The 27883-nt window shown below is 36.3% G+C and overlaps 2 protein-coding genes across 2 annotated transcripts; one reads left to right on the top strand and one right to left on the bottom strand.

Moving 5' to 3' along the window:
- Window positions 1–1240: 1240 nt before the first annotated feature.
- Window positions 1241–14478, top strand: LOC129266129 (large ribosomal subunit protein mL40-like). The gene is made up of 5 exons (XM_064103980.1): window positions 1241–1345; window positions 5475–5568; window positions 6545–6709; window positions 8270–8395; window positions 10058–14478. Exons 2-5 carry the CDS (start codon window positions 5483–5485, stop codon window positions 10242–10244), a joined length of 564 nt encoding a protein of 187 aa, XP_063960050.1. The 5' UTR covers window positions 1241–1345; window positions 5475–5482; the 3' UTR covers window positions 10245–14478.
- LOC129266525 (heat shock factor 2-binding protein-like) lies at window positions 14121–26529 on the bottom strand. Its single transcript, XM_064104235.1, has 10 exons — window positions 26488–26529; window positions 23014–23100; window positions 22430–22574; window positions 21734–21837; window positions 20346–20495; window positions 19052–19187; window positions 17952–18075; window positions 17339–17442; window positions 16899–16999; window positions 14121–15461 (listed from the first exon to the last, which is right to left on the bottom strand). Exons 1-10 carry the CDS (start codon window positions 26527–26529, stop codon window positions 15351–15353), a joined length of 1104 nt encoding a protein of 367 aa, XP_063960305.1. The 3' UTR covers window positions 14121–15350.
- Between the last annotated feature and the right edge of the window lie 1354 nt (window positions 26530–27883).

Here is a 27883-nt window from a genome sequence, read left to right as displayed (position 1 = left end):
GGCAAAGGTTTGCTGATATGAGGCAAATTTTATTCAGATTGACAGCATGTCCGTGTGAATAATTGGAAGAAAAAGAATATTCAGCTAAATATTAGTATTCTGATTATTACCTTAATGATTATTGATTATGGATCATTATCTTATTGGTATGCAGCACCCACATCCCTTGAAAAGGCATTTATCTACATTTGCCACTCCCTACCCAGGTGTAGTAGTGGGTATCAGGTAGGAAGGAATTCCTCAAACGCTCAAGCGGTCGATCAGGGTAGCCGTGCTACAGCTGGAATAACACTGCAGTGCTTTGAAATAATGTATTAAGCACTACATAAATAGAAAAATAATATGTGCATATACTCAACTGCGCTTTGATACTTGGTATCATATTATTACCCGGCTATATAGCTATAAGCCGCCATATTAATAGGCGCTAAGGCGTTCAAGGAATAGATCCTACCGGGAACCCATTCACCTCACCTGGGTCGAGTGCAGCACAATGTGGATGAATTTCTTGCCGAAGGAAATTACGCCATGGCTGGGATTCGAACCCACGACCCTCTGTTTCAAAGTCCGAAGACTAATCCACTGGGCCACAATGCTCCAAATGTTGCTTATTATCATTATTAATTGGTTGTTCTTATTGATAAAAGGCTATATCCATAGTTTACTTCTGGAAATTTTTATTTTATTTCAGTCATTACTGAGGATTGGCTTGGCAGTGAGAAGATCCAGCCATGGCGTTGTTTCCTTCAACAAGAAATTGATCCACATTTTCATGCACTCAACCCAAGGAGGTAAATGGGACCTGGGGCACCTGGCACAATGTTTTTTACTTGAAAGGCAGTGTGCGTAACAGCTTTTCAACAAAAGCCAGTGATTTTGGGTGTGATATTATTGTTAAATATTGGAAGCGGGTTAAAATTTCCAGTCAACATACTAGTGCCCATTTCTTGTCACTCCGCCTTTAATACCCCCGTTAATACCCAGTCACTTTTAGGCCTATTGAATTATCCTTACAAAATGTGAAAGTTTGGGAGGGAGGGAAATCAGGGAATTAATTTCCTTTCTAAAAAACAACAACATATAGATATGATAATAAGGGGCGAAAACACTGATATAAAGTCAAGACACCAATCTCCTGAAGTACATATCTAATTAATAGTTTTTAGGCTTTTTTCCATGTAACTTTACTGAGTACGGTACTATTATCGCGCTCCGTTTTCGTTTTCTGTTTTCGCTGATCTGATACACTCCACCATCTTGATTCTCCGAGTTTTCGTTCCTCCCACCGTTAAGATTTTTCTGCGATTTCATGTTTTATCAAGTCGACTTCGAGCAAATTTTATAGGTAAGAATAGATTTTTATATTCCTGAAATGTTATGAAATTGTAATTCTATTGTGAACCTGACTAAAGATGCTTAAAATCTCTTAAAATCTTATCGATTGTGATTGACATGACGTTTGTCCACGTCGGTGGATCGTGGAATTGGTCTTGCAAGCTGGAGTTGATTTCTCTCACTCTCGTCCCCGCATGGCGCGGCGGCAATCCCCGCTCCCTTCCGCTCCATCCATCTAGCGTGATTGCAAGGCCAAAGTGAAAGTCTGAGTGAGACCATAACATGGGCATGGCATCAGCGATCACTTGACTTTTGTAGGCCAACCACCAGTCAGTCAGTCTGACAGCGCAGTCCATGGGCGTTCATGCAGTTTCGCTCCAGCCGAATTCGAGCAAATTTCCCGGCACGGGCCCACGTACACACACATCACCAGGCAGAAGTTCACAAATATCATGGCAAGTCTCTCGCAGACTCAGTCGCATTTCAAGGTCAATGAGCCCACCGCCATTCGAGATATTGCGATCAGGAACAGCTTTATTTCGGCTTCGAGTTCGATGTCATCGTTCAAATTCTCAGAATGTCAGACATCATTTTGCGGCATAATCGTGATATAGTCCCCAAATCCAAAAGTGGGGATTATTAGAATCACACCTACCAGAACGCATGAAAATCACTTCCTTTCTCCAGAACACAGTCCCCAACTCTCGCACAAGTCTCTGTTGCAAAATGATAACACACACTAATGAAACACACACTGTATATAAACACTAGGGTTCTCTCCCTATTATATACTCGTGATACAGTCCCCACTCAATGGGAAATCCAGTTTGATTTTCACGGCGGTGGGGACAGTTCCAACAGTATATATACTCGTGATCCAGTCCCCACTCAATGGGAAATCCAGTTTGATTTTCACGGCGGTGGGGACAGTTCCAACAGTATAGTATACTCGTGATCGAGTCCCCACTCAATGGGAAATCCAGTTTGATTTTCACGGCGGTGGGGATAGCTCCAACAGTATATTATACTCGTGATACCATCCCCTCACAACATAAAATCGTGCTCGTTCAACAAGGGGATGGGGACAGTTTCCCGACGCATTGTGACGAGGATAAAACATTTTAGGGTATGGCTGCGGAAGTTGAGGGAGGGGGGGGGGGGGGGGGGGACTTGGAGCCCCGCTGCAGCCCCTACCTTTTTCCAAAACATGGTGAATCCTTGTGAACTAAAATCCTATAGAAATGCCTTCATATAGCATAAAAGTTCAAAGTCTTTTTTTCCAGACCCGGTTAATTAAAAATTATAATATAAGTCCAAAGTCTTTTTTCCAGACCCGGTTGTTTCAAAAATTATAATATAAGTCCAAAGTCTTTTTTTCCAGACCCCGTTGTTTCAAAAATTATAATATAAGTCCAAAGTCTTTTTTTCCAGACCCCGTTGTTTCAAAAAATTATAATATAAGTTCAAAGTCTTTTTTCCAGACCCGGTTAATTAAAAATTATAATATAAGTCCAAAGTCTTTTTCCAGACCCGGTTAATTAAAAATTATAATATAAGTCCAAAGTCTTTTTTCCAGACCCGGTTAATTAAAAATTATGATATAAGTTCAAAGTCTTTTTTCCAGACCCACTTTTACAAATCATTTCTAAAGTAACAAAGATCCCCAATCTCTTATTATTGTTAAATAACATGGAAATATAGCGTAGTCTTTTACTCCAGACCCAGTTATAAAAATCGTTAAAAACACAACAAAACAAAAACCCTGAAATCTTATCAACATTGGATAGCATGGAAATATGGTGTAGTCTTTGCTCCAGTTATTTCAAAATAGGAAATCATGAGTAACAATAAAAGCAAACAAACAATATTAATTAACCAAGGCCCCCCTAATATTATTGATGTAGAATAACGTTCTTGTTGTTGTTGTTGTATTTATAATTTTGGAATAACAGGGTTTGGAGAAAATTCCACTGGAATATCATTATGGTATTTTAGTTTGGACTTAATGATAATTTTTGAAACAACCGGGTCTGGAAAAAAAGACTTTGAACTTATATTATAATTTTTTATTAACCGGGTCTGGAAAAAAGACTTTGAACTTATATTATAATTTTTAATTAACCGGGTCTGGAAAAAAGACTTTGAACTTATATTATAATTTTTTGAAACAACGGGGTCTGGAAAAAAAGACTTTGGACTTATATTATAATTTTTGAAACAACGGGGTCTGGAAAAAAAGACTTTGGACTTATATTATAATTTTTGAAACAACCGGGTCTGGAAAAAAAGACTTTGGACTTATATTATAATTTTTGAAACAACCGGGTCTGGAAAAAAGACTTTGGACTTATATTATAATTTTTAATTAACCGGGTCTGGAAAAAAAGACTTTGAACTTTTATGCTATATGAAGGCATTTCTATAGGATTTTAGTTCACAAGGATTCACCATGTTTTGGAAAAAGGTAGGGGCTGCAGCGGGGCTCCAAGTCCCCCCCCCCCCCCCCCCCTCCCTCAACTTCCGCAGCCATACCCTAAAATGTTTTATCCTCGTCACAATGCGTCGGGAAACTGTCCCCATCCCCTTGTTGAACGAGCACGATTTTATGTTGTGAGGGGATGGTATCACGAGTATAATATACTGTTGGAGCTATCCCCACCGCCGTGAAAATCAAACTGGATTTCCCATTGAGTGGGGACTCGATCACGAGTATACTATACTGTTGGAACTGTCCCCACCGCCGTGAAAATCAAACTGGATTTCCCATTGAGTGGGGACTGGATCACGAGTATATATACTGTTGGAACTGTCCCCACCGCCGTGAAAATCAAACTGGATTTCCCATTGAGTGGGGACTGTATCACGAGTATATAATAGGGAGAGAACCCTAGTGTTTATATACAGTGTGTGTTTCATTAGTGTGTGTTATCATTTTGCAACAGAGACGTGACTTGTGCGAGAGTTGGGGACTGTGTTCTGGAGAAAGGAAGTGATTTTCATGCGTTCTGGTAGGTGTGATTCTAATAATCCCCACTTTTGGATTTGGGGACTATATCACGATTATGCCCATTTTGCTTGGCTTCGCCGTAATTTTGATATGGACTGAAGCAGTTACTAGTGGTGGTCAAATTCATGCGAACAAACAAATGAGCTGCCGAAGGCAAACCTTTTGGTTGCTAACTTCGGTTAAAATTACAGCCAGGCCCAGCCAAGCAAAGTGATATCTGACTGAGAATTTGAAAGATGACGTCATGATCAGAGCGGAAATACAGCTGTTCGTTGTTGTTGTTGTTGGAAATACAGCTGTTCTTAATCGCAATATTTGGGAAAGCGATGGCCACTTCCATGGCATTGACGAGTGGATACCAGGCACAACCAAATTGAGCAAGGTGTGGGAGGTAGGGCAGGGCATACTTGTCAAGGGTACCGTTTTGTTTCCAATATTTGTTAAGGGTAGGGTTTGTTTATTGACCTTGAAATGTGACCGAGAGACTTGCCATGACATGAGTGTCATTCCGATTTCAATGAAATTGTAAGTAATACTAGGCCCTTTTCCCTTTTTGTATGTACGTGTCGGAAACCTGCCGATTTGGTGGTGGTGGCCAAATTTGCTTGTGCTGTTTTGATTTTCATATGTGTGCTTTTATTATTATTCTTATCATTTGTGTTGTTTCTTTTATTTTGCAAAACAAGTCTGTCATTGGAGATTATCTCCCATATTTGAGTAGAGAACCACTATTGCTATGATGTTAAGATGTCTGAGCTACTTGGTCTTATATTATGTGGAGGAGCTGTGGTGTAGTGGTTCTGACTCTCGCCTTGTAATCAGAGGGTCGTGTGTTCGAATCCCACCACGGTCTGGCGTCCTTTGGCAAGGCGTTAATCCACACCTTGCCACTCTCGACCAATGTGCTAAATGGGTACCCGGTAGGATGTGAAAGTCATTGTAGCTTGTCCAGTACTGTGTGCGCCTCACCGGCAACTGACTGGAATACTCCCCAGGGAGTGGAGGATGTGCACACATTGTGTGCGGGAATGACTGAATGAATACGATGACTGGGGTAATAATATATCTGTAAAGCGCTTAGACACGTCGTTCCGTGGATTATTATTATATGCCTTTTATCCTGTCTTTACAGATTTTAAGATGGCTAGCCTTCAGAATCTTCAGCTGGTTCGATCCTTCTTCACAAGAGCTGGAGGATTATCCTTTAGGGCAACTCAAGTTCTCAGGTTTGTACTTAACATCTTTATTACTGGATTCTGGAATTCTTGTAGGATTTGTAGGGACTACCTGGTTTCAGTAGGCAATGGGTTACAGGGAATAATTTTCCTGGTATTGCATCGCACTTTGCTCCACATTTTTGAAAGACTGCTATGCATAAAGTCTTTTGTATAGCATAATGTTACATAGGACTGTACATTACTTAGTTGAGAGCTTTTCTCTCATGACCAAAAATGCTATTCAAATTTGTAAAGCAAAATTATTCCCTGGGTTAAGTAGGTTTAAAATACAGGAATAAACAGATAAAAGATATGCAGCATCTGATACTATTAATGGTAATAATAACAAACAGCCTTTCTAATGTGCCATTAATGTAGGGAACTTTTGAGGTGCTGATGGATGGACAAATTTTAGGAATATTAAAGATAAATGCCAGTTGTGGTAATGATCTCAAAATAAGTTCGAACAGAATCCAATGAAATTACCACCAAAGTGTTTGTATTCATGAATAAAAAAACATGTGCCAAATGGCTGTAGGGAAAAAATGTATAATTGCTGAGAAATAAGCACGGAATACCATAAAATGTCGGGCATTCTTCCAAGCAGTATTAATACACTGTCCCACATATTTCATGATTTCATAAAGATAAGTTTATTTCAATGTACTAGAGATCTAGATCTATGATTAATATGGTGGCAATTAACCTTAATTTTAAAGACTTTCTCATGAAATAATTACTTGTTGCAACTAAAGGAATTTTTAAGCGAATGAAAATGGTCTTGAAAATGAAACTTGCCTTTAAATATTTGCAGATAATTTCCCTTCTAGAACAACATTAAAAATAGTAACGAAAGGAAAGACACTCTAGCCAACACATTTACCTTGAAGATTTTGGGACTGGCAGCATCATCACTGTTTAATTTTATCAGTTAATTTGTCATTTAAAGGTTTAAAATTTAAGTTTGATTTTTTTTTTGTTTCAGAGCCGAGCCCCCAAAGAAGAAGAAAAGAGCGGATCCCAAACAGGAGCAGATGAGGCAACAGAGATTGCTGAAGAAACTCAAGAAAATACAATTCAAGATGGGTGACCCTGAACTCAAACCTATCGTAGATTTTAATGTGGACAGAAAATTAATGGAAGATGAGAGGTGAGTTTAAGGTGCAGATGAGGCAACAGAGATTGCTAAAGAAAGTCAAGAAAATACAATTCAAGATGGGTGACCCTGAACTCAAACCTATCGTAGATTTTAATGTGGACAGAAAATTAATGGAAGATGAGAGGTGAGTTTTAGGTGCAGATGAGGCAACAGAGATTGCTAAAGAAAGTCAAGAAAATACAATTCAAGATGGGTGACCCTGAACTCAAACCTATCGTAGATTTTAATGTGGACAGAAAATTAATGGAAGATGAGAGGTGAGTTTTAGGTGCAGATGAGGCAACAGAGATTGCTAAAGAAAGTCAAGAAAATACAATTCAAGATGGGTGACCCTGAACTCAAACCTATCGTAGATTTTAATGTGGACAGAAAATTAATGGAAGATGAGAGGTGAGTTTTAGGTGCAGATGAGGCAACAGAGATTGCTAAAGAAAGTCAAGAAAATACAATTCAAGATGGGTGACCCTGAACTCAAACCTATCGTAGATTTTAATGTGGACAGAAAATTAATGGAAGATGAGAGGTGAGTTTTAGGTGCAGATTTGGAGACACAACATTTGCTCAGGCGACAATTGCTCCGGGCTTAATTTTGTAGATATAGGGTTAGGGTTGCAATAGGGTTTAATGTCAGGTATGAGTTTAGATTAAGGGTAGGGCATAGTGCTAAACCCAGGGTTAAAGTTGGACATTCGATTAGTGTGTGGAATTATAGTGGAGCAATTGTCGCTGGAGCAAATGTCATGGAACCATAGATTTAGGATTGAGGGGGGGGGGCTGCGGGGGCACTCTAAACAAATGGTTTGACCGTTGATCGCCTATTTAAGTTCATTTACAAGTAAACTTTTGATTGCATCACTTGTTTAGATATTTGTATTCAAGTATGTTAACATAAGGTTGAACTCAGTGTTGTGGCTGTAACACGTGGAATCCATGTAGTTTGTCAGCCATTTGTCGTCATAAAAGAGTCCTTTAATATTAATATTCAATTTATTAATTATTTATTTTCATATGTTACAATGTAAAATGTACAAAGGTTAAAAAAAGGGGAGTACAGGGTTTTGAGAAGTTTAGGCTTGTCAATCAAGGTGCTCCCTTACAGAGAACAGTAAGAAAAAAATATCAACATAACAAATAAAATTATTAAATTGAACATCTAGATCATGATGCTGAATTTCTGGTGCAACCTTGTGATCTTGGATAGCAGTATGTAAAAAGCACCTATAGAACAGTTTTCATTTGGTTTTGCACTAAATATATATGCATACATGATCTTTTGATCTATTATGGTTATATTGTTAGTAGTAGGAGTAGTAATTGACTTTATTCCTTATTATCATCATTATTAATGCTATCATTATGTCTATTCCTATCAGTATTACTATTTATATTACAATTATATTTGTTTATTTCATTATTGCTATTATTATTACTATCATTATTATTATTGTTAATATTATTTTCATTACTATTAAATTTAATTTTACTATTTTTATTATTATTATTATCATTGTCATTACCACTATCAATATTGGCTTTATTTTTGCCTTACAGAAAGAGAGAAGAACTTGATATAGATCACGAGACGTCAGAAGAAAGAGCCAGGTTACAGAAAGAATGGTCACGTTATAAATTTCAGCAACATGTGAGAGAAACTAACATCCTTAAGGAAGCAATCAGGTAAGCTTCTTTTTTCCGACATTACTTCATAGAAAAACTCTCAAAGGGGATTCTAACCTTGGTCATAAAATGTGTCGGAAAAGAGAAAAAATAAGATAAACAGTGTGGTGAAAGTTTGAAAGAAATCGGACAAGCAATAAGAAAGTAAAATTGAGATCCCTATAAAGACTCTGTAAATTTCAAATTGGCAACTGGGTAAGTAAAGTATGACAAGGGGCAAGGACAACTATCCCATAGGCCATGTACTTAATTATTAGGATTTTGTGGTTTTCTCCTAAGTACCTAATCCCTTGGAGTATTAATCAAAATATATCCCAGGTAGCATATTGATTTATGTCCTTATGAGAGAAAAATGTAATTTGAAGTGAAACTAAAAAAAAATGAAATTTTAGCTATTTTATACATTGCAGTAAGTCAGGTCGAGTAGTCCTTGCCTTACATCACTATGACGTCACTAATGCAGCAAATTTGAAGTCTCCATGAGTAAAGTGATGATCAATTTCTACAACTTTTATAAATTCATAACTTTCTTGTCTGTCCGATATTGTTCAAGCTTTCACTATCAATTTGTCTGATTCCCCTCTAACACTGCTAGAGATACATGTTCAGCTGGTTGACCACCGCAGGGCTTAAATAAATCTGGCACACACAACATTATGATGAAATTTTCTTAAAAATCATAATCACATTGATATGAATATTCCAACCTGTATAATCTACCATCACCACCTTAATCCTGAAATTGTCTTGAAATATTCTTATCAACCTTTTTGTTTTTGTAATATTTGATTTTGAAAATGTTAATGCAAAATAGCCCCAAATTTCAACCAGAGAGCATCACCATCTAGCAATTTAGAGCTGTGCCAAGCTGCAATACATAGGTATTAGATATTCCATTCATAGGCAGTCAATAGTAAATGAATCCAGTCAATATTATTTGCCATTTCCCACAACGCCTTGCAGATCACAGAGTAAGGCCCTTGAGTAGCTGGGGATATCATGTCTGGAGCTATACCAAGCTGCAGTCCAAAGAGATAAGATATTATATATTATCATCTATACAGAGTGTTTTAGCCATACATTGTAAACGCATATTTGGTCTGCATCAATTGCCAGTGCAGTATCAGAGCGTATCCGTAGAATAACCGAAATCCAAAGACTATCCCCTAGGCTCCTCAGTGTACAAAATTTGCCGTTGAATATGAGAGCATATTCAACAGCATAGTGCGCATGCGTGAAATATACAACGCGTACAACAATGAAATCAGTGTGATGCGCAGCATAAGAGCACGACACTCAATTTCGTCATAATGAACTACATGCAAGTCGCACGTCAACGACCAAATTTGATTTTATGAAGTGATGATGCCATTATGTGATAAGTGGATATAACTTGTTCAATCGATCAAATTGCTCTCTTTTTTTTATTGCTAGGGGTGGGATAGATGATAATAATTATATTGGATGGCTTTATTTCATGAAATTCCAGAAATAATCCGCTCATTAGGGCCAATATTCCACTCATCTGCGATTCTGGGAATATTTTCCAAAACTCTTGGAGTATTTCTGGTATTCCATTCCTAGCCATCCAATATAATATAACTATTCAATATCATATGATTTGATATGCATATTATTAACTCTTTCCCTCCCAATCTGCAGATCACAGACAAAGGCCCTAGAGGAGCTGAGGTTAGAGTCTGAAGAGCTGTACCAAGCTGCAATCCAAAGAGATCCAAACCTGTTCCCCGTACTCATCACTGGTCCAACTTACACACCACCAATCAATGACTACTCAGCGGTCAGTCCTGATGGAGATTATATTGATGTCACAAAGCAATATAAATGAGTGAATGAATTTATTAATGGAACTGAGGACTTTGCAACCGATGGAATTTGTCACATCATTTGATTAGGTCAATGCCTTTGGACATTGGAGATATTAATAGTACCGGTATACATTATATAGTTGCAAGATGAAAGTGAATGACCGATAGATGACTGCTCAGTGGTCAGTCCTGATGGAGACTTTATAGATGTCACAAAGCAATATAAATGAGTGAATGAACTATAGGAACTGAGGACTTTCCAACTGATGAAATTCGTCACATTATCTGATTGGTCTAGTGCCTTAGGGTATAAAAACATTTGGAGATATTAAATGTGTACATAAATATATAGCAAGATGAAACTGAATTACCTCTTGACAATGTCATCAAATTTAGCAGATAAATGTTATGAATTATGATACATCTCTAATCACCGCCAGCCTTGGCACTTCATTCAAACTGCAAGTAAATGTTTTTTTATTATTATAGATATGGGGCCCATAACACAAAGCTAAGCAATGATCGTAGAACATTTTTCTACAACTGATTCCATTGACTACAATGTACAATCAATTGTAAAAATCAAGCGTACGATTAATCGCTAACCTTTGTGTTACGGGACCCCAGTCCATCTTACATGTACACACCTCCAATAGACATACGTATTGAGCAGTTCATAACAATATAATAATATTCTGCTTTTATAAAGCGCTTAACATCGGAACGATGTCTCTAAGCTTGTTACGGTACTACATCAGTCATTGGATACTGGCATGCCTGCACACAATGTATGCACTTTCTCCACTCCCTGGGGAGCATTCCAACAAGAGTTCCATGACTCACCAGCTAGGCATGCTACATAGGCTTTCGCATCCTACTGGGTACCCATATAACACCTGGTTGGAGAGTGGCAAAGTGTGGATTGTCGAGAATCAGAACCTCCACACGACAGCACTTCCACATCTAGATGCATAATGTAGCTGTCTTTTTCTCAAAATAACTTCTCCTTGAAGAAGGCAATTTGTATTCAACCATTAAAGGTCAAGTCCACCCCAGCAAAATGTTGATTTTAATAAATAGAGAAAAATCAAACTAGCATAACACTGACAATTTCATCAAATTCGGATATAAAATAAGAAAGTTACGGCATTTTAGAGTTTCGCTTATTTTTCACAAAACAGTGATATGCACAACTCAGTGACATGCAAATGAGTCAGTCGATGATGTCCATCACTCACTATTTCTTTTGTTTTTTATTGTTTAAATTATACAATATTTCATTTTTTACAGATTTGACCATAGGGACCAACTTGACTGAATCATATAGTATTAAACAATGCTAATTCCACATGTTCAAAGAGGAATTAATCACTGTTTCACTTGACAATGAGGAGAAAATTAGAATATTTCATATAATAAAATACAAAAGAAATAGTGAGTGGATGATGTCACCAGTCTCCTCATTTGCATACCAACCAGGATGTGCATATAACTGTTTTGTGAAATTAAGCGAAACTTTAAAATGTCATAACTTTCTTATTTTACATCTGATTTTGATGAAATTTTCGGTGTTATGCTTGTTGGATTTTTCTCTTTTTATTCAAATTAATTTTTTGTTGGGGTGGACTTGTCCTTTAATATACTTTATTGCTTACAATAATTTTGTTGTTGTTGACAACTTTCATGATCTATATTATCTCCATCTAGATTTGGACACGCATTATGTAGGAGTATTTTGGTTAACACACATTCATCATATTGTTGAAATACAATGTTTGTAAAAATAATAATTTTAGATGTAGTTAAAGTGATTGGTTAACATTGGTTTGACTTTTTAAAAATCTGAGCTAGAAGGTCACACTTGTCACCTGTGTCTGTGATATGTTACAAAAATGAAGCCCAGAAAAAAATGCGTTCGAAAATAATTATTTAGTGCTTCAAAAATTGAAATATAAAGTGACCGGAAACACCATCTTAATTTCATCCCATACACTTATGTGTACTATTTAGGCGTCTATAAGACGCCTATTTACAAAATCGGGGTTTGCCTTGTAGTTGTAGCTTTTCATTCTCAATAACGGTTGTTTTCAGGGTTTATTAGTTCTAATACATGCACTTGTACACATGTTTCATCTTGGTTTGAGAATTTTTTAAATCGGCAGCTCACAAAGTAAAACAATCCTTTAAGTGTTTGGCTGACATTTGTGATGCTATATGCTCCACAAGGATGACAATTCTTCACAATGGCTTTATTGATTGATGTAAGTGATCACAGTAGGGCATGTAGCATCATGACAATTTCAATAAGATTAGAGCCAAGACATTTTCCATTGCATGAAAACACTGGTCTCACAGATTTCATGCATTATCATAATATACATGTAGCCCTTCTATTGAGAAAGAGTCTGTTTTTTGTTCACCTTGCACTAAATTCTAGCGGTTTGCTGAGGTTACTTCATTAATGAACCAACTTTTTATGTAAAGTCAATTAACATAAAAACAGTGGGCTCGCTCATTAGATCCTTTCTATCAATGGTATTAGTAAAAATTTTGAGGGGGCAGCCATGGCAAGTTGGGCAGAATTTGTAAACAGTTGCTAGCAAGCAAACAGAGCAACTCGGTGGCAAGCTCCAACTGGTGTTTCAATGGAGTACCGAAGTGTGAAGTCAGTTGCCAAGGTGTCATGGCAGGTTGGTTCTAAACAGAGTCGCAGCTGACGGTCGTCTGCACACATTTGTATTTGCAAATGACTTTGGTTTGTCTGAAAAAATAGGTTGCAAGCGATCAAATTCCGAAAGCAGCCATTTTCTCCTTTGAGAAACACACGCTTTCATTCGGCGGGTTCATTTGCCACCATTACACCATTGCAACAACGTCATCGCTTCGGTACTCTATAAAATATATCAGCTGCAAATTTCACAAGTGATAGATCAGTTTTAATGAAAGCGAATCAATTTATTTTTGTAGATTCAAGAAGAAGACTAGTAAATCGATTGCAAATCTGCAATTATTAAAAAAGATATGATTGATTTTAAGACCCAAAATTGACTTGCAATCAATTGCTAGTTTTGTGCAACACCCCATAAGGAGTAAAGTTTTCACACTTTTTCATATAAAATTGACTTTTCAATATGAATGAAGTAGAACTTGATGCCTATGGAAGAACTTGATGCCTATGTAATGTGTAGAATACCTTTTATACAATTAGTATTAAATCACCCTCCACAAACACATAAAAGGAAAACAATAAGAAAAATGTGTTGAATATGGTTTAGAAGTTTATTATAAATAAAGTGAATTGTATTCAAACATTTTTAGACTAATGTCTTTAACAAATCTCCCAGCCGTTATAACAGAAATGGGATGTGATTAGAGTTACTGAATTCAGAGGCGGAGGAACATCAGGCATGGACAAAGAAAGTGGAGGGGTACCTTTTGTCTGCCGAACAATAGATGCCCCTCCACTTTCATTGTATGAGCCTGACGTTCCGCCGCCTCTGACTGAATTCCTGCATGAGTTACAGTATTAGACTGGTACAACACCTACATGATGTCCCTGGGCTCTTGAAATCTTGTGTCTCAAAATTAAAAAATTTTGCAGACAGCTCGGAAAAAGCTCAATTTTAGCGATATGGATTTATAATATACATAGAAACTTTCTTTTGCTTTAATAAAACAAGTTCTTTCCAGGTGTTATGAGAGTGTTTCCGATAATATGAGGTTGCATCAATCAGCATATAAAAGCTTTTTTAAGGAGCTGCCCTCAAATTTTTAAAATTTTGAGATGCAAGTTTTCAAAACCCCAGTGACGATGTTGTATTTACGTTATCAGTGCTGCAAAATATTTAATTGGTAAACCAATAAGTTATTTATTTTGCTTTTTTTTCTTCTTTGTTCACTGGGAAAGGGAAGGGTGTTTCTTTAAAGTTCAATTTGATGTTGTAAATGAAATTCTTTGCCACTGGGATCTATGACTATGTTGCTGGTCAGATATGTCATCACAGGTTCTCATAACTACCACAAAATCCAGGCATGTATTAATGAGTTTAAAAAACACCATAAACTTTGTTCTAAAGGGAGTCTGAGTGAGGGTGTGTTCTCTTATTTTTGTTTATTTGTCAAAATCCTGCTATCTGGTGAATGCTTATTTGCGATTTTCGCATTTATACTTGGTGAAATTCAAGACAACTATAAAGTACATGTTATGTATTACACACCTGAATACAAATAAAGACTGATGTGGGTTGAAGATTACCAATGTTTTATTGCAATTTCTATTGTAGTAGGGCTCAAAATACTGATTTATTTTTTCTTTTTTTTAAATCAGAAAAGGTTCTGCCATTCTCTGTTCTGTATATTCTTTATAGAAAATTACTCCGAAGTCAAGAGAAAAATGGTGGAATCCATGGAAACGTACCATTTTCTTAAAATCACAGAAACTTAGTCTTAGTATCTTGATTGGTCAAATATATTTGTAAATTTACCCTTCCATTCCAAGTTATACAATCCCTGTGAAACATAGCTGTAATCAAAGTCTTTCTTGTGGTTGTATCCACTTAGGGTATTTTCACACAAGAATCTTGAATCATCATTGTGATGATTGCATTTCGTCTTTAGAATCGTACCATTCACACGTTCACTCAAAAACTGATTTGATTTAGAATTCCTGAGTGAAGGCGGTATTGTGTTCTTGGTGACTTGTCAATCAAAGCACTGCATCGCAAAAACGAAACTACGATGAGTGCATGACAATTGTATTATCTACGGAAGTGCTTGAAAGGTCACGTAAGCTCCGCCCCTCGAAAGATGTCTTGGAGGTCAACCCTTTCAGACGTAAAATTCGTACCGTAATTTTGAGTGAAACTTAAACTGGAATTCACCTCCGGAGTAGAATTTGAATTCGTGATTTTGATTAGCGTTAATTCTAGTTTGGTTTCATATGTGCAAACAAATTGTCAGAATTATTTATCAATGGAATCATTCAAATTACGATTTTGGTACTGTGTGAAAAGGCACTTAGTTTACTTTCAGATGGTTTAGATGATATCAATAATTACATTCATGACCTTTCAATGCATTGTGTGGGACAGTACTATATAACTTGCTTCACATTAACAGCTATCAAATCAGGGTTCATGTTTATCAAATGACTTCATGATCTGGATGATGTCAGCGATGACCTCTGTGACCTCTCCTGATGCATCATGGGATAGCTGCTGGAGGAGATCCATTGATAGCTGTGTTAAAGGAGAATGAAACTCTTGGAGCAAGTTAGCTTTTGTGAAAGCAGAAAAATCAAAGAATAAGATCAACAAAAGTTTGAGTAAATTATGACTAGCAATAGAAGAGTTATGAGCATTTGAATGTCGAGATCACTAATGCTCTGGAGATCCTCCCATCGGCAATGCGACCAAGACCTATGATGTCACAGATGAACAACTCTCCCCTTTTGGACACTGAAAATATACCCCAAAACATATCTTTTTGCTCATTCAAATCATATGACAAACGATACATCAATGATATAATGTTGTCCTCTCATAAAGAGAATACCTCACCTTGTGATAGACTCTATAAAAGTGAGAATATAAGTGAAATAAGTACTAAAGTAATGAGGGAGTTGTACGTGTGTGACATCACAGATCTTGGTCGCATTGCCAATAAGAGGATCTACATGGCATAAGTGATCTCAATATTCAAATGCTCATCACTTTCTTATTATTCATTCAATCTTCCTCAAACTTTCAACAATATGTTTCTTTGATTTTTCTCTTTGATATGGATTCAGCTGGTTTCAAGGGTTTCATTCTCCTTTAATGAGAGAGAATGAAATTAGTTTTAAATGCTTGTCTATTCACACAGAAAGAAAATTAATTGTTAAGAAACAAATTAAAGGTGGAAACAGAATAATAATAGGCACTTGTAGAGCCAAAGCTATGCTCGGTGCATTCCAGGGCCTCGTCTTACAAAGAGTTGTGATTGATCCGATTAATCACAACTATGGATGGCCAGCAACACAAACATCTATCATTCATGTTTGTTCAAAATATTGTCAAACTATTATGTATATTCATGCATTCATTGTTTTCTTGAAAATTCACTGTGCTTCTCTTTGTTTACAAAGGACACTGTGCAATTTTCCTGCAGAAAAAATTATGACACTGATGGATTTCCATAGAGCTACGATTTACGAGTAACTCTTTGTAAGACGGGGGCCCAGGAGTTAATCCTTCTGGGTACACATTCACCTCAACTGGGTCAAGTGCAGCTCAAGGTTGATAAATTTCTTGCTATAGGTCACACGCCATGGATGGGATTCAAAGCCACGACACTTTCAATTGAAAGACAAGAGTCTGAACCACTAGACCACGACATCCCCAGAATAATAATACATGAATAAGTAATACATATTCTTGTACAGTACATACCACTGCAAGACATTAATTTCATTACTGCATTTATTAATGATTAATGAAGAAAAAAAATAATGGCTAGAGAAGGAAAGCAAAGAGTAAACAATGTAGTAATAACAATAATATAGTTCTTCCTTTACTGTATTACAACACAAGCAGAAATTAGATCCATTTTGCATAATGCAGGAAAAAAATAACAGCTAGAGAATATGAATAAAAAGCAATGAGGAGACAAGTGGAACACTGGGTTCAGAAACTCACCTTTTGTTTGACATCAATGAGTATGGATCGTTGCGTGTTTTCCATGATAAGAGATTGAATTAGTAGCAACGTGTGAAGTCTAAGATCAGCTTGCTTTTCTCCTAATGATATAAATTGAAAACATGTAAACACATAGTAATGTCTTTTCTGTAAGGTGGTTTATGGTTCATTGCATACTGATTTAGTTTGACTGATCAATCATATCATGGCCTCTCACCATCTAGGGTTACAGAAAATGTCAACTAATCAGTATTTAATACATGTAGTGATTGTTGACACTGTTACAATGAAGTTATTGTCCTCGTGAAGAGATGAATATGTTTTGCACTCAAATGCTTCTCTCCCAGATAAACAACAAAATGTGTTGCTCTGGAATAGCTTTTGATCAGTAAAAAGTTTCATGGTAAACATTGTGAAATGGTAAACGTAAAATTGCTAACCTTGTAAGATGGAAACAAGTAAAGAGATGATATCCTTGGTGTCACTGAGAGCTTGAAGACCTTTATGGTTGATGCTCAGATTATACAATGACATTAGAAGCAAACTGGTAAATATACAAAGATAGACAGTGACATCAGAAGCAAACTGGTAATTATAGAAAGATATACAATGACATCAGAAATAAACTGGTAAATATAGAAAGATATGCAATGACATCAGAAGTAAACTGGTAAATATAGAAAGATATACAATGACATCAGAAGCAAACTGGTAAATATAGAAAGATATACAATGACATCAGAAGCAAACTGGTAAATAGAGAAAGATATACAATGAAATTAAAAGCTAACTGGTGAATATAGAAAGATATACAATGACTTTCGAAGCAAACTGGTGAATATAGAATGATATACAATGACTTCAGAAGCAAACTGGTAAATATAGAAAGATATACAATGACATCAGAAGCAAACTGGTAAATATAGAAAGATATACAATGACATCAGAAGCAAACTGGTAAATATAGAAATATATACAGTGACAGAAGCAAACTGGTCAATATAGACAGATATACAATATGGGATCCAAAAGAAACTGATTAGTCATATTTACTTTTTGAGTTTGTTGAGTTTTTCAGATGATGGTGTGGCAAGCAGTGCAGTAAATGTCCGGATCAGCTGAGCACAGTTAGGGTTGGTTGACAAGTACTCTCTCCCTTCGCTTGATGCAGCAATGTCTATTATGAAAATAGAAAAGCATGGTTTCAATCAGTTTCATTCACAAATACCATTAATTATCATCAAGTGAACTATTTTAATTCAAATTCAAGAATTAAAATTTAAATAAAACTTGATTTCCTCTTCTTATAATGGATCATAATTTACATGTATAGAGACGTTATTCATAATGTCATAGTGCATAGAGAGTCGTTATTCATGTGTTATGCGCTATACAAGAACTGACTATTATTATTATTATGTATTATTGAATTACTAAACGTACCTCCAGATCTTTATTCATTTTTCATAATTTAGTGTTATTAAACATTAATCTTGTCGATATTTAACTGATTATTTTATGTGATCTCACATATAAACTTCAATTATTTTGAAACGTTTTTGTTTGTTCAGTTATGCTCCAGTGAAGGTCCAATATTTCCCATACAGGGATGATATAGTTTTCAATTCAATTTATAACAAGATACATGACCAATGTGTGGTTTTTGCTCCTATCTTTCAGCAATAAGCCTGTTCACGGTTGTAAACTGCGCACGAGCAGAAAAAGGTCATTGGAGACAGCCATGAAGGTGGCTTTCAAATTCACTGACATAGGCATTTGTGATTTGATGATTATTCATGTATTCCTTTCAAAATATTTATCACATCCAAGCTGAAGAGTAATAAATAGAGCCTTCATAATCACTGGTATTTGACAGTAGCCTAAACAATATTCAAATGTGCCAAAGGCAGACAATAAAACAGATTTCCAAACTTTATCCCTGATGTACTATTCTAGTCACCTGGTCTATACAATGCCTTTTGTTCTTAGAATTTGAATACTCTCCGGTAGAGCTTACGCAACATCTACATTTGAAAATGATAGTGCTTATCCTAATGAAAAATCACAAAGGTCATTTGAGAAAAGTTGATCATGAGCTAACCGTGAACTGGCTTATTAAGGTGCATGCACTCCTTTGACTACTTCCTACTCACTAGTCACTGTTCCACATAGAGCCATTACAAACTGAAGTTCTTCACTCTGCTCTGAAGGCAAATCCTCAGATTGATACGTAGCCATGAAGCTTTCTAGAGTATGACACACCACTGACATGAAATTCTCCATCTGGGACTGAAAGAATTATTCAAACAATTAGCAAACAGCAATGACCAAGATCCTCTCAAAACAATCATTAAAAGCAAATACATATTTTAGCTATATATGGAATAAACATTCTATAGTTTCATATTTAATTAATGCTGTTAGGATAAAAAATCCAAAATGACAACTGGGATTATTTTCTAAATATATTATTCCACTGATTAAAAACATGAAATATATACCGTGAAATATACATAGCATTATACAATCATATGTACATGGAATATATAGATCTAGAAACTATAATTTTCTAAAGACATTTTGAAATATAATTCTGGAAAACCATTGAAGAGATATTTTTTTTGTTAAAACACAACTCAGATAATCACACGTAAGTCCTGAATGCACCCTTTTGAATTTGATTTGTTGAAGTCAAATTTCTTGATCATTCTATCTAATTTCCTATGTAGCCATCTTTTGCATGTAATACTTATGACAAATATGAACCAAATATACAGAGCTTTCAACGTCTGGTAGAACTATGCACCCATCAGGAAATATTTGCATTTGTGTCAATTTGGGAACCATAGTTTCAGTCATCCTTCTGGCAACCATAGATATTTTTGTTTACGATATATTATAAGGAATAGCAACCATACATAAGTAATTAACGGCGCATCTCCGGCCATGCCTCCGTTAAATTTGTCATGCGTCGGTAATGCATGGTTGTAAACAAAAAATTATAAAAAAAAAAAAAATCCACCATTCTATAAAACAAATAATACACAGGTTTGTTGGTGCATCAGTAGGACTAGTAAGCATGCAGTAACTATGGAAATCTAGGCTAAACCCACGAGGCGCATTAATAGTTCCATGGTGACCTTATGCTCACAAAACCTACTGATGATGCACTCACATACTGCATAAACTCTGGTGTTGATTTAACACCAGCCCGGAATCTATATGTCCACACCAGAGAAGTGTCAAACAACACCAGTTTTGTTTTGGTTTAACACCAGATAGGTGTTTATACAACACCAATTAGTATTAAAACAGCATCAGTTTATTTCCAAACTGGTGTTGTTTCAATACTTCTCTGGTGTGGACATATATAGTTTCCGGGCTGGTGTTAAATCAACACCGTAGTTTTTGCAGTGCATGCAACATTTGTATACTAAGATAACTTACGCCGGTGAGTAAAGCTGGGATAGTTTGTTGATGTTGTGAAGCTCTCCAGAGAAGTGTACAGCAGATGGCTCCCATACCCGCACAGTACTCAGACTGCATTGATACACGTTGATTCATCTTAGATAGCTCGCTCTTTAAAGACAACTTCTCCTGAAAAATAATAGATTGTTTAAAATATTATTTTGATGAGATGTGGGTGATCAAGAACTTTGCTCATCTAAAATTACCATTAAAAGACATCTCTTGAAAACTGATAGTCTAAAATCAGTATTTATATGGGAGAATCCATATTTAAAGAGTTTTGTTTATCTAGATAACTCTCTAAAAAGATAACTTCTCTTAGAAATGAATATTCTAAAACATTTTTGCAAAGAGATGTGGATGATTTTATACTTCAAGAGCTTAGGTAACTCACTATTTAACAAAAATAACTTCTGAAAAAGAATAGTTTCAAATAAAAATTTGAATTTGAATGGTCCTATTTATGACAGACACTTGCCCCTGAAGAGTACATGATGTACCATGAAACCCCTACTCTTTCTTCTCTGCCATGGAAACGTCTAGAAAATGAAGTTAAAAATCTTTAAGCTCAGAGAGATATGGGTGATTCCATAATTTATTTAAAGAAGAAAAGAGCTGTGGTCGTCTTTAATATCACTTCAAACACTTTCAAATCTTTTCACTAAGAGATATGGGTGATTCCTCATCTAAGATAATTTACTCTGTGATATGCAAGATCTAAAATTGAATGGTTTCAAGGTATAAGCTTAGACAGCATCCAGTGGCGTACCTAGGATTTTCCAGGATTTTCGTCAGGGGGGGCAAAAAGGTCTTTCAAGCTCGTCAGGGGGGCAGGCATACATACATGGGTGGTGGTTCGTCAGGGGGGCAGACTGCCCCTCCCGTAGGTACGCTAGTGACAGCATCCCATTAAAAATTGGGACAACTTCTGAAAATAATTTAAAATATTTTCGCTAACATGTGTGGGTGATTACTTATCTTACTTTTAAAAACATACGACTTTTGAGAATAAATAATTTCAAATCATTAACCTCATTTTGGGCAGTTTCAAGAGTCCGGCTTGTCTTTAGATAACCTATGCTTACACAACGTCTGAAAATGAATAGTCAGAAATCTATTAGATATGGGTGAAACCATCAAGACACTGAATGTGTGGGTATGATAGAGATATTTCGGTGACAGATTTGCTTGTGCGACAATTCTCCAGGCTTTTTGTCTAAGACATACTTGGGTTTGGGTTACAATAGCGTTTTATGTCAGGTTTAGCATAGGTTTCATAGTGTACGTTAAACCCGGGGTTGAAGTTAGTCATTCGATTAATGCGTGGAATTTATAGCATAGCAATTGTCATAGAACCATTATTTTACCTTTCTTTCTTGTTCATAGAGTAATCTAGTAGAATCATGTCTAGACTTCCAGTGGTCACATCTCTTCTGTGTCTCATCTGCTTGGCTGTGACTATATTCCAGAGCTGTGAAAGGTAATATGTTTCCTCACAGCTATTAGCCACGTAGAAATAAACTGCATGATGATTACAATTAGTATTGATAACAGACATTTTTCTTTCAAAGTATATTTCTTGCCACAACTTAGCTTATAAGAAATATTTGCAATTTTTTTCAAAGTAAAATAAGAATACAAATTTTAGGGACTTCATATTCCAGTTGAATCCAAATTGTAAAGACATTCGCGTTTATTTGTAAATTTATGAAAAATTTTATAGCCTGCAGTTTGAAATCTATTTATTTTGAAATCCAAAGCTGTCACAAATTTGTCTGCATTGCATTCTTATAATGTTTATAATGTCTACTGTGTTCTTTACTAATTACTGTATTTAATAGTGAAGAGGACTATCTTATTTATCCTTCTCATTTGCAGTTAGGAATGATTTAAGAGTCAAATGAGTTGATACATTGAACTTCTATTGTTAGAAATTTATGTCACAACTGACTATCCATAGTTTAAAGCAAAACTTTAGACCAGAGTTTAAATTGAAATTGACTAACTTATACGAGACTATACCCCCCACCCCCACCCCCTTCCAATGAATACCATCATCCCACCTTGCTCAAGCTCCTGCTCCTCGGCAAGAGACTGGATGAGGTCAAAGGTCAATGTCTGATTGAGATTATCCTTTAAGGTTTTGATCTCCGTCTGTAAGTCCTTGAGCGCGGTCTTCTTCACTGAGGTAAATGCCTCGTTATATTCCTGCAATCAATGTAAAACATAAGAATTTAATTATTTCAGCTAAATATAAGATTAAAAAGTTGACCTTCTCTAAGTTGAATATATTTCAGTTGATTTTTGGTAAAAATTGAATTTTAGATTTCTGGATATAGTGCCCTCTCTGTCATACCTGTACTGTCTCAACTTTTTCTTTAAAAAGGGACTTTTGAACATCTATCTTGAAAATTTAGAGATTATATATCAGAAAGTTACATTGAAAGATCATAGCCTGTTTTTATCCAAATATTTACAACACCATGGTCATATTCTGCCAAATTTTGAAATTTGTGTGTTCATGTTACCAAAGGGGGAAAACCAGACTCTACTACTCATAGTATCAAATAAATTGTGAAAAACAATATTTTTTAAAATGCAAGTTCTTTTTTTTCCCTACTAATTTTGAATGATACATTATATTTACCTGATGATTGGTAGTTTCATGTTTGAAGATATTCCATTCTGAGGTCAGCTCTGTCACATTCAGCTGTAGCTCTTTCAACAAGCCTTGCTGCAAGATGGAAGGAAAGACAAATTGCAAGAATGAAGAAAGGTATTCTAATGTGTCCAATTTCCCAACTACATAGCCAGTCTCAGGAAAAAAGCTTTAGTTGAGAGACACAAATCAACAACAACAACAAAATGATGCCATTTTGTCATTCTAGTGGAGTATGTACTGTAACTGGATATTTTTCATCCCTACAAAAATGGCTATTTTCTATAACCTGTTTTTAAACCAGCATAGGCACGATCATTTTACAAACTTTAAAGAAAGTTTAATCTTATTCTGAAAACAATTTTCTTGGTATTACATTTTTATTTTACCTGTACAAAAGTTTGTTCTAGTTTATTCTAGTTTCAAAAATTTATTCTATGATAAAAATTGATATAGATTCTAAAGTATTGATTATTTTTTTGCATTTTATTGTGTGATCATAGTATTGTAGCTCTAGGCGGCCTAGATCTAAATTCCACCCAATTCAGCTTTGGGCTGTCTTGTTTTTAATACCTGTTTAAAAATTAATGTTAAAAAATCTCTATTTTTTGCTATTTTGTTCTCTATTTGAAATCGAATGAGAAAAATAAATGAGTGAATCAACATTGCTGCATGCACATCTACCCTGTAAAAAATGTGGTGTTAAAACTGACACCAGTTGGTGTTAATAGAGGACCACACCCTGAGGTGTTAACATTACACCCTAGAGATTGAACATAACACCAAAGAGTGTTAATGTAACAACCAAAGGTGTTGTAATAACACCTATGGGTGTAAAACTAACACCACCAATATAACACCGGTGTAAAACAACTGGTGTGGTCCTCTATGTACACCGGTTAACACCTCAGTTTTTGCTGTGTAGACTTAGACCCTGTAAGTTGGATAAGTGTTACTAGTTTTGAAAAACACTGACTCTGATTCATCGACTAATGTTCAATTTAACCAGTACACCTATCATGAGTTGATTTTCTAGAGAATAAGAAACTGCTGGCCCTAAAGTTTATTTGCTTTTTAGACTTAGTACTGTATAGATCTAAACCTGATCTAGAGTTTACTTAGACCTAGTAGTAAGACCAAAACTTTGCAAAACTAAAGCTTCAGTCTCTGTTCGTTGGGGTTCTACAAACAAGTTTTAAAACTTAAGTTTCTTCAAAAAATAATAATCAAACATTGCAATAAAATGCTTTTTTTTAATATGATAAAAAAAAATCAAGTTTAAAAACACCTAAAAACGGATGAATTTTAGCTGTCTAAAACAGAGTCTATTATAGACAGCTGACTGCAGTCTGTTTGAGGAGTTTTTAAACAGTGAGGGAAGCCAACTGAGCTCAGTGTGACACCCAACTAAGTTAGATTACATTGTCGTTAGAGTCCTAACTCGTCTTCATCATCATCATCATCATCTGGTACGGAATGAAGGCGCAAGCCTGTAATTCCCGGTCGTTTCTTGTATGATTGGTCACTGAAAACTACTACTTCATGAGCTTGCGTGAGGAGTCATGGAAGCTCAAAGTGGTTTTTTTGCCAAAATATATCAATATTTCTTTTAAATTTGTCTGTTGTTGGCATTTGTATTAGGTTTTCAGGAAGACTATTCCAGTCATTGATGACTCTTCTACTGAAAGACTTATTTCTCACATCCAGTTTGCTATGGGATTTCAATAATTTAATGGAGTGACCTCTTGTAGAGTTACTACCAGACTTGGAGAAGAAATGGTCTGGAGAAATGTTGACCAATCCATGCATAATCTGGTGGACCATTATCATATCTCCTCTCCTTCTTCTATAATAGAGTGAGTACATGTTAAGTTCCCTGAGTCTCCTTTCATATGGTACGTTTCTCAAGTCCTTCACTAGTTTTGTTGCTCGCCTCTGTACTCTCTCAACCTTCTTGGCATGTTCTGTAAATCTACCGTTCCAGATGACGCTCCCATATTCCAGATGTGGTCTAATTAATGTCTTGAAGAGAATGGGCAAGGTAGATTTGTTTAGTTGAGTGAAAGTTCTCTTTACGATTCCAAGCAGTTGGTATGCCTTATTAACAGCTAGAGACACATGCTGATGAAATTTCAATTGATTATCAACTGTTACCCCAAGATCATTTTCAGTAGCTACTGACTTCACCTCTTGTTCCAACATATAAAATTTTGCTTCTGGATTATTCCTTCCGATGTGTAGAACTTTACATTTACTGCTATTGAAAGGTAACTGCCATTTCGCTGACCATAATTGTAGTCTATCCAGGTCCTCTTGCAGATCTTTGATCTTTGATAAGTCACTCACTATATTGTAAAGTTTGGTGTCGTTGGCAAATAAAGCAACATTACTCTTGTTGACAGCAGATGATAGGTCATTGATAAAGACTAGGAAGAGAATAGGTCCGAGAACACTCCCTTGCGGTATTCCGCTTGATACTGGAGACCATGGAGATAGTTCCCTGTTTACTCGTACACGCTGAACTCTTCCTGTCAAAATTCTCGCATCCAGATAAGAAGTTGGCCCGTAATTCCGTGTCCCTCTAGTTTACGTAGTAGCCTTTCATGGGGAACACTGTCAAATGCTTTGCGAAAATCTAAGTACAAAACATCGATTGGCTTCCCTTCATCAAGCATCTGCGTCCATTCTTCAAGCACATACAGAAGTTGTGTGGAACATGACCGTCCTGGGCTGAATCCATGTTGGTTATAATACAACAATTGATTATTTTGCAAATGATCCATTACAGCATTCCTCACAATCTTTTCCATTAGTTTTCCTGCTATCGATGTAAGACTCACCGGTCTGTAGTTAGAAATCTGTGTTCTATTTCCTTTCTTGGGAAGAGGAAATACATTTCCCTTTTTCCAGTCAGCTGGAATTTTACCTTCATGCATTGACTTGTTGAATATGATAGATAGTGGTTCTGCAATAACTTCACCCAACTCCTTCAGCACTTTAGGATGGATCCCGTCTGGGCCAGCTGATTTATTCACATTTAAGGTTTTGATCATTTTTATCACATCTGATGTTTCAAATCCTAACTTTTCCATACAAGGTATATCAGCATCTACTCCAGTCACATAATCTGGAAAGTTTTGTAAGTCTTCAACAGTAAATACTTCACAAAAGTATTTGTTAAGGACATCTGCCTTTTCCTTATCAGTTTCTACTAGAGATCCATCATCTCTTCTAAGACTTCCTAAGTTACGACTGGTTGCTCTTGTTGCCTTTCTTAGCTCATTTCTTGCCTTCTTATATGAATTTAAGTCTGCTTGTTTCTCGTCTTCATTTCTATAAACACTTTTGGTATATCGTTTCCAGTTTCGTGCTTTTTTCTTAGAAAGTTTCAGGATTGGTTTAGTAATATAGATGTTCCGTCTTTTGTCTTTACTACATTGACATTGTCTCATTGGAACATACTTTTTGACAAGAACTTCCACTTTCTCTCGCAGCAAATTCCATGCTCGGTCACAATCAAGTAATTCAAGTTCATCCTCCCAATTGATAGATTCAAGAGAAAGTTTCATAGATTCATAATCTCCTTTCTGAAATATCATACGAGTTTCTTTTGTTTCCAACATTCTCAGGTCATTATCTATATTCAAATGGGCAAATAAGCATACATGATCACTAAGTCCTAATGGTGGAAGATACTGCAGTGCAGTAACTATGGTGTCAGAGTTAGCAAGCATTAAGTCCAAAGTGTTGGACTTCTGTCCGCTTCTATGACGTGTTGGTTCCAATACATGTTGTAATTCTTGTATAAGAAATGATTCTTGAGTAGCAGTTAGGAACATGTTCGAAGGATGATTGGGCGACTTTGATTTGAACTTAGCTACTAAGCTAGGCCAGGACTAGAGTAGGACTAGGAAGATCTAGATCTACTGTAGATATGAACATGTTCAATCAGTATAGGAAGAGTAGGCCTAGTATCAGAGCCGCCGAGGTCGAGGATGGTGCCAGGCAATATACACAAATGCGCGCGCCGTCAGGCCCAGTCCTATCTTGGCAACAGATCGAGAACTACTCACTAGTCTAAGCGCCCCCCGGGCGCCATCGGTGGGCGCGGCGAAGACCGAAGTAAGGCCCGCTGACGAGTGACGAGGTAGAGTAGACTACTCGATCAAGAGACAAAACAGGCTCTCTTACAAGATGCACAAACATAATAGATTCTAGATCCGATATAATTATAATATTACATATCTGTTATATCTTTACTATAAACTTACAACTTCCGATAGTTGTGTGCCTGCCATTCCAAAATCCTGAAATTTGGCAAAAATATCATCAGGGACGCCAGCGCCAACCACCGATTACAGGCCTTCCATAAAATTAATAAGTATGAAGTGCCGGCATGCCGAAAGTGCTGGGGGGGGGGGGGGGGTTCAGCCCAAGCCCCCGAAGCTACCGCCATTTTGTTTAATCCATTAGAAGCTAAAATAAGCCCTCATTAATATTAATTTCGTACGATGCTCCCTCGTCAACTGTGGTTTTGTACGTGTATTAGACAATACGCACATCAGCGCAATGACAAAGGTCAACTTGGCAAATTCATTAATGTATTCATTTTGTTACGCGCTCGTGACGCGAAGGATTCAGCGAATCAAGCAAGCGCAAATCTGAGACGATACGTTGCGCTCTATAAAGTATCGATATCACAAGCGATATCACTTAAAAACAAAGCATCGTTTGTATTGCGTCTTATAGGCCTTTGCCAATTCCAAAAGGGAAGATGCATGAAAAGAATAGATCAAGTCGTGATTAGGTAAAGAGGTCTCTAGTGCTTTTGCCATCCCTAAATTGTCACATGTTAAGA

The sequence above is a fragment of the Lytechinus pictus genome, chromosome 8 (genome assembly GCF_037042905.1).
Source record: "Lytechinus pictus isolate F3 Inbred chromosome 8, Lp3.0, whole genome shotgun sequence".
Taxonomy (NCBI): domain Eukaryota; kingdom Metazoa; phylum Echinodermata; class Echinoidea; order Temnopleuroida; family Toxopneustidae; genus Lytechinus; species Lytechinus pictus.
Note: the sequence above shows the minus strand (reverse complement) of the source record. Positions and strands in the feature narration are given on the sequence as shown.